Source organism: Carassius auratus, unplaced genomic scaffold, assembly GCF_003368295.1.
Source record: "Carassius auratus strain Wakin unplaced genomic scaffold, ASM336829v1 scaf_tig00027566, whole genome shotgun sequence".
NCBI classification, from domain to species: Eukaryota; Metazoa; Chordata; class Actinopteri; order Cypriniformes; family Cyprinidae; genus Carassius; species Carassius auratus.
Genome location: NW_020525605.1, coordinates 92229 through 110662, shown reverse-complemented (window position 1 = coordinate 110662; position 18434 = coordinate 92229). Strand labels below are relative to the sequence as shown.

Genomic DNA, 18434 nt, shown 5'->3' with positions numbered 1-18434 from the left:
TTTCGTGGGGTGCATCTCTTCCCCTCTTTGAGGGAATGTAGTGAAGTAAAAGTAAAAGTTACTCAAAATCAGTGGTGGACAGTAACGGAGTAGCTTTACTTCGTTACTTAACTTAAGTAAATTTTTCAAGTATCTGTACTTTACTGGAGTAGTTTTATTTTGAGTAACTTTTACTTTTACTTCACTACATTCCAAAGCATAAGATCGTACTTTTAACTTCACTACATTTCATAAAACATATCGTTACTCCCTATAATATATCACGTGCTCCGAAACGCAGAAGCAGTGTCTGATGTTGCTAAAAGTAAGTTATTAATGTCGAAATTTAGGATTAATTATTGTAACTGAAAATCATATTTAGGTCAAAATTGTCAGTTGTTTGGGAACTAAATCCGCTGTAAAGAGTGATCTGTTTAAGACCACTGAAATGCTCCAGTGCAAACGCAGACACATCAATCAGCGTCTCTGTGTTTTAGGTTAAAAAATTAAATTAAATAACCTTAAACTAACACAGATTAAATAAAATAACTCATGCATGTCCAAATTCCCCGCTACCGTAATATTAACAGTTTTATTAAAATGCTACCATGACATCTGTTTTATATTGTGTATTAACAGTAACGTTATACATATGTATATTGTTTGGATTAACTAGACGAGTAACGTTAGACAGACATGAATGTTTATTCATAACAGTACTGAAAATAAGTAAATATTGTAGCTGATGCTAACTGTCTAGCTAACAAGCTTGCTGGTGCTAACTTGAAGTAATTTTTATAAATAATGTCCAAATATTTTTATTCAACCACTATATATATATATATATGTATATAGATTACATCTAGGGACAAAAGAAAGGATGTGATGTTCAGAACATGGTAACTAGTAATTATCAAAGAGGGGAAGAGATGCACCCCGTTTGGCCAGGGGTGTTTTTACACCACAGACAAGGTTTGAGAAGGAAAAAATCATTATGAAAATATAATTATATTTCCTAAAAATGTTCTTCCTAACTTCAGGCCTTATTATCATGTCATATATAACTGTGATGTTCTGTAAAACCACAAACTTTAAAACACTTTCACAGATCACAGATTCCAAAATAATATTTAGTAGCACAACTATTAATAGTTCTAATAATAAATCATCATATTTTCATGATTTCTAAAGATCATGTGACACTGAAGACTGGAGGAATGATGCTGAAAATACAGCTGCACATCACAGAAATAGATTATATTTTAAAGAATATTAAAATAGAAACCATTATTTTATATATTTTATTTGATAATTTAGAATTATTACTGAAATACAACCTTTTTTGTTTCAAACAGTTCAGTGAACAATAATAAATGAAGTACCTGGAGCTGACAATGAAGTAAATGTATAATAATTAGCAAAGATGGTTAATTTAGCGCTGTAAACGCGTGTGTGAGGGGCGGAGACGCGCCGCGGAGCGTCAGACGCGCGTGAGGACCAAACACAGCAGAATGGTAGGAAACTTCACTCCTCTTATTATTTCTCTTTTACTATAGCGATTTATTTTTAGACACGTGATCTGAGTCTTTCATAGATTTGTAGAGTTATTAGAGTATAGAGTTAGAGAAATTGAGTTATTTTTTTTTACATTCTTTGGTCGAAGTTTTCAGATCGGCAATTCAGAGCCTGTTCGCGACTCTATTGATTCAGATCGGCACTTCGGAGCCTGTTCGCGACTCGGTTGATTCAGATCGGCACTTCGGAGCCTGTTCGCGACTCGGTTGATTCAGAACGGCACTTCGCAGCCTGTTCGCGACTCGGTTGATTCAGATCGGGACTTCGGAGCCTGTTCGCGACTCGGTTGATTCAGATCGGCACTTCGGAGCCTGTTCGCGACTCGGTTGATTCAGAACGGCACTTCGGAGCCTGTTCGCGACTCGGTTGATTCAGATCGGCACTTCGGAGCCTGTTCGCGACTCGGTTGATTCAGATCGGCACTTCGGAACCTTTTCGCGACTCGGTTGATTCAGATCGGCACTTCGGAACCTTTTCGCGACTCGGTTGATTCAGATCGGCACTTCGGAGCCTGTTCGTGACTTGGTTGATTCAGATCGGGACATCGGGGCATGTTTGAGATTTTTTTAAATTCAGATCTGGACATCGAAGCAGGAAGTGTTTGTCAAACAGTTAATTGGTGATAAATGAATATTTGGACTTGAGGCTTTTTTTTTACTTGTCGATTCAGCATACGGACCCACACACAAAGGTGGACACACTCTAGACTTAATCATCAGTAGAGCTCTAAACTTTTCATCCATTGTTATTAAGGACGTTATTCATAACCATACTGAAAATAAGTAATATTGTTAGCTGATGCTAACTGTCTAGCTAACAAACTTGCTGGTGCTAACTTGAGGTAATTTTTATAAATAATGTCCAAATATTTTTATTCAACCACCTATATATGTATATATATATATAGATTACATCTAGGGAGAAAAGAAAGGATGTGATGTTCAGAACATGGTAACTAGTAATTATCAAAGAGGGGAAGAGATGCACCCCGTTGGCCAGTGGTGTTTTTACACCCCAGACAAGGTTTGAGAAGGAAAAAATCATTATGAAAATATAATTATATTTTCCTTTAAAATCTTCAGGCCTTATTATCATGTCATATATAACTGTGATGTTCTGTAAAACAACAAACTTTAAAATACTTTGTTCTTACTGGTGAAAATCAATGGTCATCTCTGTTTCTCTCAGGTACATCACAGTGTAAGCTTCACAGTTAACATACTCTCATCAGTGTAGTCCATATCAACAACAAAAATATATCTTGACTCCATATAGTGGTTATTTTGGAAAAAATCCCAGGTATTTTGAACAGTAGAATTATAAAAAAAAAAAAAAAAAAAAAAGTGCTAATATAAATAAAATGAGCCTATATAAAATTGCAAACATCTATCTTTCAGTACTTTCAGTAAAAAAATTTAGTACTTTTGTACTTTCACTTGAGTACAATTGAAAAAGGAGTACTTTTTTTTTACTGGAGTAATATTCTATTATACGTATCTGTACTTTTACTCAAAGTACTTGATTTGTGTACTTCGTCCACCACTGCTCAAAATAAAACTACTCCAGTAAAGTACAGATACTTGAATAATGTACTTAAGTACAGTAACGAAGTAAAGCCTACTCCGTTACTGTCCACCACTGGTTGTCCTCTCCACTGACATTTGTTCAGAACTGTTTTGGATTGCTTTCCCTTGTAAACAGTGCTTGATGTGTGCATATTTCGCTGCTGATTTAGACAATGCAATTTTTTTTAACTGATTGACTGGAGTGGTGTGGATTACTTGTGGATAATTGTTGATGTTTTTAAACAGCTGTTTGGACTAACATTCTGACGGCACCCATTCACTGCAGAGGATCCATTGCTGAGCAAGTGATGGCATTTGTAAAAATCTGTTCCAATGAAACCAAACTTATCTACATCTTGGATGGCCTGAGGATGAGAACATTTTCAGCAAATTGCTCATTATTTCTTCAACTAACGAAACTGGGCTTGTGGTTTTTCATCCAGATACTTACTGTATACTGAAGACCTGAACATTTAAAAAGACCAAAATAACAGAAACTATAAGCAGCAATCAGAATCTCTAACTGGACCTACACTTTACTCCTTATAGACACATTTTTAGATTTCATTAAGGCGTTATTTGGCACATTTATTAACTTTTTTTTATACTAATGAGGACCGTTTTGAGAAGTGGGTTTTAAGAGGTTTTACTGTACTTTGGAGGACTTTTTCAGAAATTTGGCTCTTGTAAGTAGACCATATAGCGAAAATGCACACAGCCCACCCTGGCACTTATATTGCCGGCTGGGAATTTATATTGCCTTTCAAATGAAATAGCAAGTAGACGTTGTGTTTGAGAAGGGCCTCATACCTCATTTACATCGAGGTTGTTTTTATGAGTGTTTAGTAATAGCTGGTCCCATTCGCTGCTGCTGGAGCTCCATCTGCATCTGAAACAACATTGAGTCACTATGAATCACATTTTTAATAGTTCTTTTTCTACATTAAGTGGTTTAGGTTACTTAAACCAGCTGTGCATACTGCTTTCTTGTTGTGTGTTACCAGGTTAGGTGTGTTAAGACGATACGCCTGTGGAAACATTGTGGGAGAAAGCACTGTAGTCTGTGTTTGTGTCTTTTCCCTGCGTTTGCATGTTTCAGGCCAGTCTAGAAAATGAACACAAGGTAACTTTATATTCATAAATGGGTCTTTCCTGTTATGTGGTACCTTTTGAACTTTAAGTAAATATGCTGTGAAAAAGTATTGCTATAAAAACATTTCCAGACTGCCCCCTTAGCAAAAAAAAAAAAAAAAAAAAGAATCCTGGTGTATGATGTCACTAGGATGCTGACTTTTAAGGGATTTGCCAGGATGGAAAGTATACTGAGGACACGGGGGGAATAAAATATTACAAACTGAAACAATAATCCCAAGAAAACATGTTTTGGAAACATTTAAAAGGAAAATAAAAAATAAACACATGGAATATTTCTTAATATTTTGCTAGTTTTTCATATTAGAAGTGACCAGAATGACAACTTACACTCAAAACAGACACTCAAAGACACTCAGAATAATAACTAACTAATATGATTTCATATTTAAAATTGTGATCCAGTATGTTAAGCAAATGTTTTAAAATCAGTGAGACTTTTATTTGAAATAAATTAAAATGTTTAATCAGCAAGTATCCATTATATTTAAACAAAAGAGAAAATAAAGACATTTATTTAAAAAAGGAATCAGCTCAGCTCAGTTTTCGTTGATAATACTAATAATAAATGTTTCTTGAGCAGTACATAATCATATTATAATGATTTCTGAAGGATCATGTGACACTGAAGACTGGAGTAATGATGCTGAAAATTCAGCTTAGCATCAAAGGAATAAATAACATGTTAATATATATTAATCTATAAAGCTGTTCTTTTAAATTTTACTAATATTTCACATTTTTATTGTATTTTTTATCAAACAAATGCAGCCTACGTGAGCTTAAGAGTCTGATGAAAACTTAGCTCTACACACTGAACTTGGTGCATTGGAGATCTTGCACTATATCTTTGAGACATTGGTGCTTATACAGCATGTAATTACCTTGAATGATTTCTTATGAATAGAGCATATCTATGAGGGAAAGGGGGCATCAAAATGAGCTGGCTTTATATTGTGGTGTTGCTCAGTCTTGTGAATCAATGTGCGTAAATGTGTGTTCATGCTGTTAGGGGTTACGCGTTCAGCCTCACACTGATTCACAGATAAAGCACACGACAGGAGGTGTTGTGATAGATCTGCACGCTGATAGCGTGAACACTGCGCCACGTCTATCCTGCACACCTCTGTTTTGATATGGATGAGGTGGATCTGGTTGTGGTACAATTACTCAAGCAGCTCAATCTTCCTGCTGCTCCTGGAGAAAACTAGATATGTTGATGCTGTCAGATCTAATTCACAGAAATCTGTAGTTATTTACTCAGTAATTGAGAAAGTAGTTGATTTGTACTTAAAAACTGCATAAATGCTACTGTACAGGCATGCTATGATCTCCCATGTGAACTCTACTCTTTATGAGTGTGATTTAGTATCAAAATCTGGCAAGCCATAGTTGTGGGAACTTGAGACAAGCACTAAATGTGTCATTAACTGGTGATTTGTATTCATAAAGCAGGTCATGTGTGGTGCATAAGGCATGTGTAATGGTAAGAGGGGGAGAGGAAATGAAAGAGTCAAAATGCTAAACCCTGTCCTGTGCTGCCATCTAGTGCATGATATCTGGTTCCATGCAGTCTAACACAGATACAGAGGCCTGGGCTCTGAGTCAAATCTGCAGGCAGAATATATGCAGTACATAAGTCTTGCAGAATCTGCTGCAAAATGTTTCTGATGTTTGCCTAAAATTGATTACCAAACAAATAGGATATTACATTTTTGTGCTTCAGAAAAATTCTGTCATTAATTACTCACTCTCGTGTAGTTCCAAACCCGCAAGACCTTCGTTCATCTTTGGTACACAGATTAATATTTTCTCTGACCCTCCATAGACAGCAAAGCAACTGTAATGTTCCCAGCTCCAGAAGTAGTAAGTACAAGGTAGTAAGGACATCTGTAAAACAGCACTTCCTTAATAGATTTAAGGCAAGGCAAGGCAAGGCAAGTTTATTTATATAGCACATTTCGTACCCAATGGTAATTCAAAGTGCTTTACATAAAAGAAAGTAAGAAAAATAATAACAAAAATAAAACAAGTAATTTTAAAACTTTAAACATTTAAAAACAGTTAGAAAATGATTTTACATAAAAATAATAATAATAAAACAATAATAAAACATAAAACAGTGAAAATATAGTGCAATCAGTTTGGACATTGCACAGTGCTCATTCAACAAATGCACAGCTAAACAGATGCGTTTTGAGTCTAGATTTAAATGTGACTAGTGTTTTAGCACATCTGATCTCTTCTGGAAGCTGATTTACATTTTTTTTATTTAGATTTAAGCATTCAAGAGTTTTTAAAACTGGGGTACTCAACAGGTGGCCCGTCTGTATTAATTTTGTGGCCTGCATCATGATGGAGATGAATGTATATTTATTATAATTTGTGCTCAAAAGCAGCATAAATATTAGTCAGTGTGCTTTATGTTTGCGTCATTTAAAAGCAGTCGATACTTCTGACACTTTGCATTGTGTAAATGACAGATGGACCTCTTATTAGCATGACAAACAAACCTGTATTCAAATTGTAAATCAGTTAAAGCAAGAGAAAAGCGCTCCCATTACAGTGAAAGAGCTGTCATCACATCACCTGGATTATAAATACACTTTTTTATGATGAAAATACCAGAGGTGGCTTGAAGAACACAGATAAAGCATACTGTCGTGTCGTCTGTTAATTGTCTTCACCTTTGAAACAGACATTACATGTATTTAGCGCTCAATATTGTGCACTCAGTCCTGTTTGGGCATGAATAAGAAAAATAATACTTTTCTCTAAAGTCATTTTGGAGCTATTTTTGCTCAAAATGTTTTAAGTAAAAAAAAAAAATCCAGACCAGGAAATAATAAAATATATATATTTTTTACACATTTCCTTATTGTCATATTTGCATAGAAGCCACTCCCTAGTACTCTCATTCAGAACATAACTACAAACACAACCTGTTTTCGTGTGAATCTTTGACTGAGTTTGAAAGCCTAAAAATGGCACAATTTTGTTTTAATGCTGAAAATGCTTTAAACTGTCCGATCTGTCTGAATCTGCTTACAGACCCAGTGACTACATCTTGTGGCCACAGTTACTGTATGGACTGCATCGAGAGATCCTGGGATCAGGAGGTTTATAAAGGAGTGTACAGCTGCCCCAAATGCAGGACACAATTCAACCAAAGACCAACTCTCAGCAGAAGCACAGTGCTAGCTGAAATTGTAGATGGAATGAACCAGGAGGATCCAGCTGGCCCTGAAGATGTGCCGTGCGATGTTTGCAAAGGAAGAAAACTAAAAGCCATCAAGTCTTGTCTGGTGTGTTTGGCTTCTTACTGCCAGTCTCACATTCAGCCTCATTATGAGTCTGAAGCTTTTAGAAAGCACAAGCTGGTAAATGCTTGCTCAAATCTACAGCAGCAGATCTGCCCACAACATCATAAAGCGCTGGAGATTTACTGTCAAGATGACCAGAAGTGTATATGTGTAGTTTGTTTGGGGGGTCAGCACAGTGGCCATAAAACAGTCTCAGCTGCTGACGAAATGGATAAAAAACAGGTAAAACAGTGTATTTGCTGTATGGGATGTTTTTAGAATGCAGGGGAATGTTTAAAGGGGTCATATGATGCGATTTCAAGTTTTCCTTTCTCTTTGGAGTGTAACAAGCTGTTTGTGAATAGATAAAATTCCTAAAGTTGCATAGACTAAAGGCTCAAACCCTTGATTGGCTGTTGCCGCCAGGGCCATGTTCTGGAGATCCTGTTTCGATGCTGTTTTTCGAAACGTGTGTGTGTGTATGTGTGTTTTACAGTAGCCAACATTTGAAGTGGATCAAAGCCTTTCATCAAAGTTATACTAAACCCAAAACAGTACCCGTTCTAGTCTTGGGTCAATTTTGATTGACTTTTCTTATCCACTTCAAATGTTGACTACTGTATATATATATAGTACAGACCAAAAGTTTGGACACACCTCCTCATTCAAATAGTTTTCTTTATTTTCATGACTATGAAAATTGTAGAGTCACACTGAAGGCATCGAGGGCTATTTGAGCAAGAAGGAGAGTGATGGGGTGCTGCACCAGATGACCTGGCCTCCACAGTCACCGGACCTGAACCCAATCCAGATGGTTTAGGGGTGAGCTGGACTGCAGACAGAAGGCAAAAGAGCCAACAAGTGCTAAGCATCTCTCGGGGAACTCCTTCAAGACTGTTAGAAGACCATTTCAGGTGACTACCTCTTGAAGCTCATCAAGAGAATGCCAAGAGTGTGCAAAGCAGTAATCAAAGCAAAAGGTGGCTACTTTGAAGAACCTACAATATGACATATTTTCAGTTGTTTCACACTTTTTTGTTATGTATATAATTCCACATGTGTTAATTCATAGTTTTGATGCCTTCAGTGTGAATCTACAATTTTCATAGTCATGAAAATAAAGAAAACTCTTTGAATGAGAAGGTGTGTCCAAACTTTTGGTCGGTACTGTATGTATATATACAGTGGGGCTCGAAAGTTTGGGCACCCCTTGCAGAATCTGTGAAAATATGAGTAATTTTCAAAAAATAAGAGAGATCATACTAAATGCATGCTATTTTTTATTTAGTACTGTCCTGAGTAAGATATTGTACATAAAAGATATTAACATTTAGTCCACAAGACAAAAAAATAGCTGAAATTATTAAAATAACCCTACTCAAAAGTTTGGGATCCCTTGGTTCTTAATGCTCAATTGGTACTAAGGGACCCAAAGTGTGCCAATAACATATCCCCCACAGCATTACATCATCACCAGTCTGACCCATGAGACAAGGCAGGATGGATCCATGCTTTCATGTTCTTTACGTCAAATTCTGACCCTACCATCTGAATGTCACAGCAGAAATCGAGACTCATCAGACAGGCAACATTTTTCCAATCATCTATTGTCCAGTTTTGGTGAGCCTGTGCGCATTGTTGCATCTCTCTTAGCTGACAGGAGCGGCACCCGGTGTGGTCGTCTACTGCTACAGGGTTCAACATGTTGTGTGTTCAGAGATAGTATTCTGCATACCTTAGTTGTAGTTCCCTAAATGCATTGAGTTGCTGCCATGTGATTGGCTGATTAGCAGTTTGGGCTACCAAGCAATTGAAAAGATATAACCTAATAAAATGGCTAATGAGTATATATGTGTGTGTGTGTGTGTGTGTGTGTGTGTGTATGTATATATATAAAAGGCTGGGTTGAAACAACCCAACTTTAGGTCAAAAATGGACAACCACAGCTGTTGGGTTAGTCCATATTTGACCCAAAGTTGGGTTGAAACAACCCAGCATTTATATATATATATATATATATATATATATATATATATATATATATATATATATATATATATATATATATATATATACATACATACATGCACACACGCACACACACACACACGCACACACACACACACACACACACACATATAAGACATGACATGACATGAACTGACATGAAGAAAGAAAAAATAGATATAGATGAAACTGAAGGTGCAATACATGAAATTGTTTGTTGTATCGATTTTATTTAAATATTTTACAATTTGATTAAAAGCAGGATTATTGTTGTTTAAATCCATTCATAGGAGGAGCTGAAAATAAAACAGAAGGATTTCATGCAGGAGACTAAAGACAGAGAAAAGAGGGTTCAAATGTTGAAGAAAGCTGTTGAGTCTCATAAGGTAAGTGTGATTGACAGATGGGTTTAAGGCCAGTGTTGCCGTCAGAGTCCCTTTAAGGCAAGTCATTTAGTCATTTACCTCTTTCACCATTCGGGCAGCAATTTCTGTCATCCATGTACAGCTCCTATATCTTTGAATGGGGAGACATCAAATTCTCCAATACTGTCAAGCTTATGATTAAATTTCATAACTGAAATGACCAATGAAATGTGACAACAACTGTCTCATAAATTCTATATAGCATTACAACTTTTTCAGGCTGGACAAACCAATGCACAAGGACAATCCTCAGCAAGAGTCTCAAAATACTGACTGTTTCTATAGCAACTGGAGTTTCTAATTGCAGCTGCAGTAAACCAGTGCAACCATTAGTTTGCTGCCAGTGAGAGATGCTGGGAGGTGTGCTAAAACACTGTCCTCTAATCAATATTCCATTTCAGTCGGATGACATCAACAATAATTATATATTACATCCAGTATAAAATTTGGAAGTAAAACAAAGAGCTGCATGTTTTATTGGGCAAATGAGTAGTGGTAATATTTATTTTGTCCAACATTTGCAATTGCCTTTTATCACTTAATTAGATGCACCACAAAATTAAAATTTAAAGGTTATTTCAAATTGCAAAGTATTTCAAATAAAAGAGAGAAGGAACTAAGTTCTAGGTCTATTTAATGCGTCAGGTGTAGTTGCATTTGCTTACAATTGCCTTCTGGTTCCTTCTGTTAAAGTTAACATAAAACATAAAAAACACAAACAAAAAAACATGCAAACAAAACTTGCAAGCTAGCGTTAGTGAAGCAGTCAGGGGAAATTTCTTCCTCCACCTAAGCTCCGCCCACAAAAAACTGTCACAGTGTTTACTAACTGGATACATAACATCAGTTGTTCCTCAATATGCATTCTTGTCTGTACTTGTGTTCTTGTGGGCTTGTGAAACCAACCAGTATTTACAGTAAGTGTTAATGGCTACATGGTTAATATAGATGATTTTCTTTATTTCCACCAGATGGCACCAATCTGCCACCATTCACTGAATTAAAGCTTTAGAATAGGGTCCGTCGAATTCTGCCCTCAGGAGTTTAGCTCCAGCCCTAATCATCATAATCAAGATCTTCACATTCTCTAGAAAGTTACAGGTAGCTGAGTTTGATCAGCCTGAGCAGTGCAGTGGCCCTCCAGGACCATATTTCAGGAAACTTTTTGTAGTGTGCCAAAGTAATCTTAAACTGGTTAACAAATGAACAGTTAGACAGTAGAATAATACTACAGGCATGATAGCACATGTTTTGGGAACTAGTGTTTAACATCAGCTTGTGCAAATACAAACTTAAAGCACAACAACAACAACATTATTATTAATGTGTCTATATCTCTACTTGAAAATCAGAGATATTAACTATTATTTTCATTTTCATAAACACTCAGCTTTTAAGATTATACTCCTAACCGGCTGCGATACATAACTGTTTTTAGGATTGTGTGTCATGTATTCATCATAAGAATAGCTTAAATATTTTTTATGTTTATTAAGATGCAACCAGACGTTGTCAACACATCCAACAATTTACAGCTAAATGAAGTGCTTTTTGTTTGTGCTGACATTGCTCCACACAGGCGGCGGTGCAGAACAGTGAGAGGATCTTTGATGAGCTCATCAGCTTCATTCAGAAAAGACAAGCTGAGATGAGAGAGAAGATCAGTGCTCAAGAGAAGGAAGTACAAGAAGCTGAGAATCACGTACAGACACTGGAGCACGAGATCAGAACTCTGCAGAAGGATAACGATACATTGGAGCCACTTTTGCATACAGAAGATCACATTCATTTCTTCCAGGTTATAGAAAGCAATTCAGAAAAAAATATATTTAATGATAATTTTTTGTTGTTTTTGCTGTTGTTGTTGTTTTAGAATTTTTATTTATTTTTTATTATAGAATTACCCTTCCTGTTCGGAATTCCTTTCATACACAATCTTATTAAGGGATTTTAATAATCTCCTGACAACTGAGAATGTAAACAAATCTCTCTCAGAATTGAAAGAGCAACTGGATAAAATATGTGAAGAACACATGAGCAGAAAATCAGGTGAATCGTCATTAACCATTCAAATTTTTATAAGTATGTACCAAGTGACCAAGAATTAAAACTTCTATATATTGTCTCAACCAGGGCCGGCCCGCGGCATATTATTCGACAGGCAGTTGTTTTCTTGTGACCATCGTGCGCTCCTACACCCATATATTAATCAAAATAATTTCTGACAGTTAACATAATTTAAGTACTGATCTATCATCAAACAGAAAAAAATTAAATAATGTTATAATAAAATTATTTCATTATCCAAAAAAAAAAAAAAAAAAAAGGATTTGACAATATGTAATGTTGGATTAATTAAAACACTTTCTGCATCATGAAATATATATAATACATCATCATAACACATTAAATATGTTTGGTGCATGCATTTAAAATAGTTTTGCCATTAATCAGCTTAAAATGTCCCAAAAAATCTGTGAAAAAACATTATCAAGGGCACAAGGCAGGAACTGACGCAAAGCAGAGGAGAAAAAAAAAATCAATATAGAAATAAAAAAGTTAATGACAACAAAATGTCCAAAAGCGACCATCAAAATAAAGTGTTACCCTCAAAGGTTTTATAACAGTATCTATCTCAGTGATAATTATTATTCTGTGAATTCTTAAATATTGTATATTATTTTGTGTCTAAATTCTAGTTGGTGATATTTTGAAAATCATCATGCCAAAAAGAGCTTCCATTTTCAGAAGAAAAGCAAATGTGAGCGACATTGGTAGGATTTATCTATTTATTTATTTCTTTTTTACCAGAAAATACAAACAGACACATTTAGAAATTCCATAAATATTTTTTTTTATATTATGTTAATCATTCTGTTTAACTCTGTTCCTTATTTTATGCTTCCATCTTCAGAGCGCTGTCAACTGGATACAAGTACTCAGTCATCGGGTAAGCATATTCAATTTCAAGCCACAGAAGAATTTTGATTATGAATACATGCTCTGCCTTTTTTTTGTTTTTTTTATTATTATTTTTTTTTAAATATTTTTTTAATCTGTTGCTGCAGTGTTGGTGGTTGTTTGGTAGTTGCTTTTTTTTACTCATTCAGTTTAATTCTGTTACTCAGTTTATACTTCCATTTTCAGAGCACCATCAATCGAATATAAGAACTCTGCCTTTGGGTATGTGTATGCATTTCGAACCACTGAACAATTTGTGTTTTTGTGGGTTTGTTTTATGTTGTTGCTGAAGTGTTACCAGTGGTTGTTTGATTGTTGCTTTTTAACTCTGTTACTCTTTCAGTTTAACTCTGTTACTTATTTCATACTTCCATCTTCAGAGCGTCATCAATCGGACATAAGACCTCGGACAATGGGTAAGAATATGCATTCTGAATGACTGAACAATTTTAATTATGAATATACAGCCATGGCCAAAAATATTGGCACCCTTGGTAAATCTGATCAAAGGAGGCTGTGAAAATTAAATTGCATTGTTAATCCTTTTGATCTTTTATTTAAAAAGAATCACAAAAATCGAACCTTTTATTGGATATTGATAATTTAAAATGGGGAGAAATATAATAATGAAATAAACGTTTTTCTTTAATACACATTGGCCACAATTAATGGCACCCTTTTATTCAATGCTTTTTGAAACCTTCATTTGCCAGTTTAACAGGTCTAAATGTTCTCCTATAATGCCTGATGAGGTTAGAGAACACCTCACAAGAGATCAGAGACCATTCCTCCATCCAGAATCACTCCAGACCCTTCAGATTCCCAGCTCCATGTTGGTGCTTCTTCTCTTCAGTTCACCCCACTCATTTTTTACATGGTTCAGAGGACTGAATGGCAGTTATCTCTTGCTGCACATAAGAAATATATTCTTTGGTTTTTATCATTCTGATGGATGATTAAGGGAATTTGGGCTTTTTTCCATCCAATTTATATTTCTGTGAAACAGGAAACCATGGCTGGATAATGTCATGTTCACAATAATCCTGTAGTGCATAAAAAATGTGAATATGAATGGGAATATACTTCAGAAATATTTTACTCAAAATAATTTCCAGGGATGCTAATAATTGTGTCCAACTTGTATTTGAGCAAAACATTCATTTCATAATGATATTACACCCCATTTTAAATTCTTAATATCCAGTGGAAGTTTAGATTTTTGTGATTATTATTATTTTTTTTTTAATAAAAGATCAAAATGGTTAACAATGCAGTTTAATTTTCAAAGCCTCCTTTGATCATATTTACCAAGGGTGCCAATATTTTTGGCCATGACTGTATGCTCTGCCTTAGAATGTGTGTGTGTTTCTTGTTTTTTATTTACATTTTGCTCTGTTGTTGCTGAAGTGTAATCAGTGGTTATTTGGTGGTTGCTTATTTGTCCACAGTAAGTCAAAACAACCTTCTTTGAAGATTCTATGATCATAAAGGGACAAAAGATGAAAAGAAATGTATACAACAATTTCTATTTTTTTATTCATTTAACAGTGTGTAAGGGAAGAATAAAAAAAAAGAACAGATTAAACATAATTTTAGCACTTAATTCATGTTTACACTCTTTACTCTCCGAAACATGCTTGTTTAACTTTTAAAATGAAGAAATCTCCCCATATTTCAGCTTTCAACGAAAGAGAAAAAACAATATGGCCCAGGACGTAAGTGTATTCAGATATCATACTTGCACATTTATATTTATTATTTGATTTAGCATCTATTAAAGTAATTTATTCCTATGTAGAAAATAAAAGCTTAATAAAGTGTGGGCATAGCTGTGTGTATGTCAGCTGTTTTGTGAATGTGACTCATATTTAGAGCCATTTCACAGCTTTAAGAAAGAATATTTGTTGTTTTTAAACAAAAGTTATCATTCATGCACCTTTCTTCTGATTTTACAACTATTTTTTATTCTTATTTCTTATTCTCTATGTTAAAGCTTGCTCCTAAAAAATATGATTGCAGGAATCGCACTAATCGGATGTACAATGGTTACTCATTCATATCTGATGATGATGATCTCTATGGATAGATGGAGATGTTTCCACTTATCTCCTGATGACCCTTTAATCTGCATCTGGATTCTGGAACTCATCATTCCTTCACAGAGTACAGTGAAAGGTCAGAGTATTACTGCACAAAAAATGGAGATGATCTGAATCTAAAGGACCTTGTTATAGTATTTATTTATTAGGCTATTGTTGTCTTTTGCTTCCCTGTACAAATATGGCTTTAACAAACTATTATTCGTGGGGGTTTGAACATATTATTATGGGGTTTGTGAAACCAAACCAGTCTACCTTTGGAATTTTTCTGTCATTCAATAACATTTAAAAACAATGCTAAACAAAGTGCTGTTAAATATTAATATTCAGTGGTGTCAAAAGTACTGGCATTCATTACTCAAGTAGAAGTATAGATATTAGGGTTTAAAAAGACTTTTGTAGAAGTTGAAGTATCAACTCAAGCTTTTTACTCAAGTAAAAGTGTAAAAGTACTGGTTTAAAAAACTACTTAAAGTATAAAAGTAAAAGTAATGTAAGGGGAAAAAAATGCCATTAAGAACAAAAGCTTAGGCCGCACCACAGGGGCCTATTGTGCACTACCCCACCTCCTCAAAAAACATTTTTCTAAAGGCCATAGGCCATAATGACTATAATGTTCATGTTGAAAAATTTGGGATTCACTAGGCTTCCTGTTTCAGCCGCATATATAAAAATACAAAAATGGTGTGCACATCCCAAACATCCAATTAGGACACAGGGTCAAGACAACTAAATGATATAGACAAATAAAGAAGTGAAGTCTGAACACTGAAAACTACTGCTCCAGAGGAATTTAATTAAGCAACGTTTCGACCTTCAGGTCTTCCTCAGCCGCATATATGCCCATTTAAAACGAACGCACTTTAGTACAATGCAAATACATTAAAGGACTAGAGATATGATGACTAGTTGCCAATAAGTATTGTTATAGTGCAAAAAGTCAAACTTCAGAGGCAAGTCATCAATAACCTTGAATGGAATGTAAATGTACATCCATGATTAGCTGCAGGAATCTGCAAGGGCAATGGACAAGAACATTGGTGCAGGCTTAGTAACAATTACACTTGTATGGTTGTCTATTTACAGTAAACTTTATAGTGCTGTCAAAATGAATGATTAATCCAAGTGATTGATCAAAAACTAAAACTGAAAAAGAAATCATAATCCTGATACTTTCTTGATTGATAGCTTCTTGTATTCGGTACATACGTCTGCTATGTCCAGTGTTCGGGGGGTAACGAGTTACAAAGTTGGTATAGCCTACTTATCACAACATTGTCAATCGCATCGTCAATCGAAAACGCTAATTTATTAAAACATCTCGCTACCGAACTACCTACAGTAGCTTAATTTGTGGAGGACGAAGAAAAAGCACTCATTTGGTAAATGAGACAGTGAGAAATAATAACTAATAATAATAAGAAATAATAACTTTTAAATAGGGTCCAGTTTTAAATAGGGTGCCTTTTCAATACTTTTAAAATGGTACCGGCTCCTAAACGGTGCCTGAACCGAAACTTTAAAAAAAAGAACCACAAAAAAAAACTATGGATAACTTTAAAGAACATTACAAATATTTAAAATAAATCCATAGCTTGTTGTGCAAGTTGTGCTTCCCTTAATCTAAGGCTAATAAATGTATTTCACAATCTGGGTCATTATTTAATACAAAACCACACATAATGTTTCTACTGTATCTCTGTCACTCACTCTGATATTTAGTTAAGATGAGTGCTGTCTGTCACTGTTTTAAATCAGTTCTTTGAATTACTGTATGGTCATTCTTTATAAAGTAGCAACAATGTCGTTTTTAAAATACAGTACAGTGCAAAAGTCTTATGGAAAAATGAGTATTTTCTCCCCAAAAAGGGTTTTAAGCCAGTTATTTATATCTTTTGCTGTAGTGTGTCAGTTGGAAATATCAGTTTGCCATTAATTTTAATAATAATCTAGTGCGATTTTGAATGCACAAGCAGTCTGACAACGGCAAAATTAATGTTTGGAAATGTAAACTGATATTTTATACTGACATACTACAGCAAAATATATAAATAACTGGCCGAACACCATTCTTTTAAGTGAAAATACTAAAGTGTCTAAGACTTTTGCACAGTAGTGTATGTATAAAGTACGTATGATTAAATTAAGTATATTTAAGTAAGTGTAATTAAAGTATGTGTTCGTTCATATGTGTTAAGGGCTAGATTTTCGCTGGAGGAAACGGCTGTGGTGTGATGAGCGAAAACTTTACAGATGAGAAACCGACTGCTATCTCGTGACTTTTTGTAAACTGTATTTATGACAAAGAACTGCACAGATATGGATATTCTAACAATCTATCGATAAACACATACCTTGTGTCCTCCGTTTGTTTAAGTGCGCATGCGCTGCTCAGTTCGCGGTCTTCGCCTCTGCGGATTGAAGAGCGCGCTGAAAGACGGGAGGAGACCGGTCTGACGCTGGTTTCATGTGAAATTTAAGCGGACTGACTCTGAGGCGATCGGATACCGGTTCCATACCCAACCCTACTTTTAAGAAATATATCTTTTGATAAACGAACCCAAAACTGTCTATGTCCTGGCTGGACTGTGATGTGATTTGTGTCACGTGCAGGTGCGATGGATCGCGTAAAGACCAATAGGGTGTCGGAATGGTATATGTTTATACTTCTCATCCAACCACAATCAAATTCACTCCATCCGGATGGCGCGATTTATCTGGATAGGTTTTTTTTTTTTTTTTGAATGATGACAAGCCGGAATGAAAACAAGCCGAAATGAAATAGCAGTAACGAAGCTATTTTTAAAATGTAAGGAGTAGAAAGTACAGATACTTGCCTGAAAATGTAAGGAGTAGAAGTAAAAAGTCGGCTGAAAAATAATCACTCAAGTAAAGTATAGATACCCCAAATTTCTACTTAAGTATAGTAACGAAGTATTTGTACTTCGTTACTTTACACCTCTGTTAATATTAAAGGGTTAGTTCACCCTCTTAAAGAAAATTAAGCCATAAATTAATTACCTTGTAGTCATTCTAGGTGTATATGACTTTCTTCTTTTCTTCTTTTCTTTGATCTTTCAAGCTGTTTGATGTCACTCAGCAAGATAATTTTAATAAAAAGCGCATCCATTTAAAAAAATGTCTTCACATGGCTCCAGGGGGTGAACAAAGGGTGAACACAGGCCTTCTGTATTGAATATATGTGTTTTTTTAAGAACAATATCCATATTCGAAACATAATAATCACTTAAATCTAGCTTGCGCTCACAGCTGTAAATGAAGCAGTTTCGGGGGAATGAAGTATGAGGTCAGATTTGTGCAGCCGCCGATGAATATCGTGAAAACCAACGTTTGTTAACAGGAGCAAAG

At 35.1% G+C, this 18434-nt stretch overlaps 2 protein-coding genes across 2 annotated transcripts; both read left to right on the top strand.

Annotated features, from left to right (window-relative positions):
• Positions 1 to 7212: 7212 nt before the first annotated feature.
• LOC113079283 (E3 ubiquitin/ISG15 ligase TRIM25-like) lies at positions 7213 to 8035 on the top strand. The gene has a single exon (XM_026251523.1). It carries the CDS (start codon positions 7256 to 7258, stop codon positions 7850 to 7852), a length of 597 nt encoding a protein of 198 aa, XP_026107308.1. The 5' UTR covers positions 7213 to 7255; the 3' UTR covers positions 7853 to 8035.
• Positions 8036 to 9778: 1743 nt separating this feature from the next.
• On the top strand, positions 9779 to 15400 carry LOC113079282 (uncharacterized). The gene is made up of 9 exons (XM_026251522.1): positions 9779 to 9966; positions 11585 to 11803; positions 11904 to 12054; positions 12705 to 12779; positions 12920 to 12955; positions 13153 to 13188; positions 13347 to 13382; positions 14645 to 14681; positions 14986 to 15400. The coding sequence occupies exons 1-9, from the start codon at positions 9901 to 9903 to the stop codon at positions 15050 to 15052; spliced, it is 723 nt and encodes a 240-aa protein (XP_026107307.1). The 5' UTR covers positions 9779 to 9900; the 3' UTR covers positions 15053 to 15400.
• Positions 15401 to 18434: the final 3034 nt, after the last annotated feature.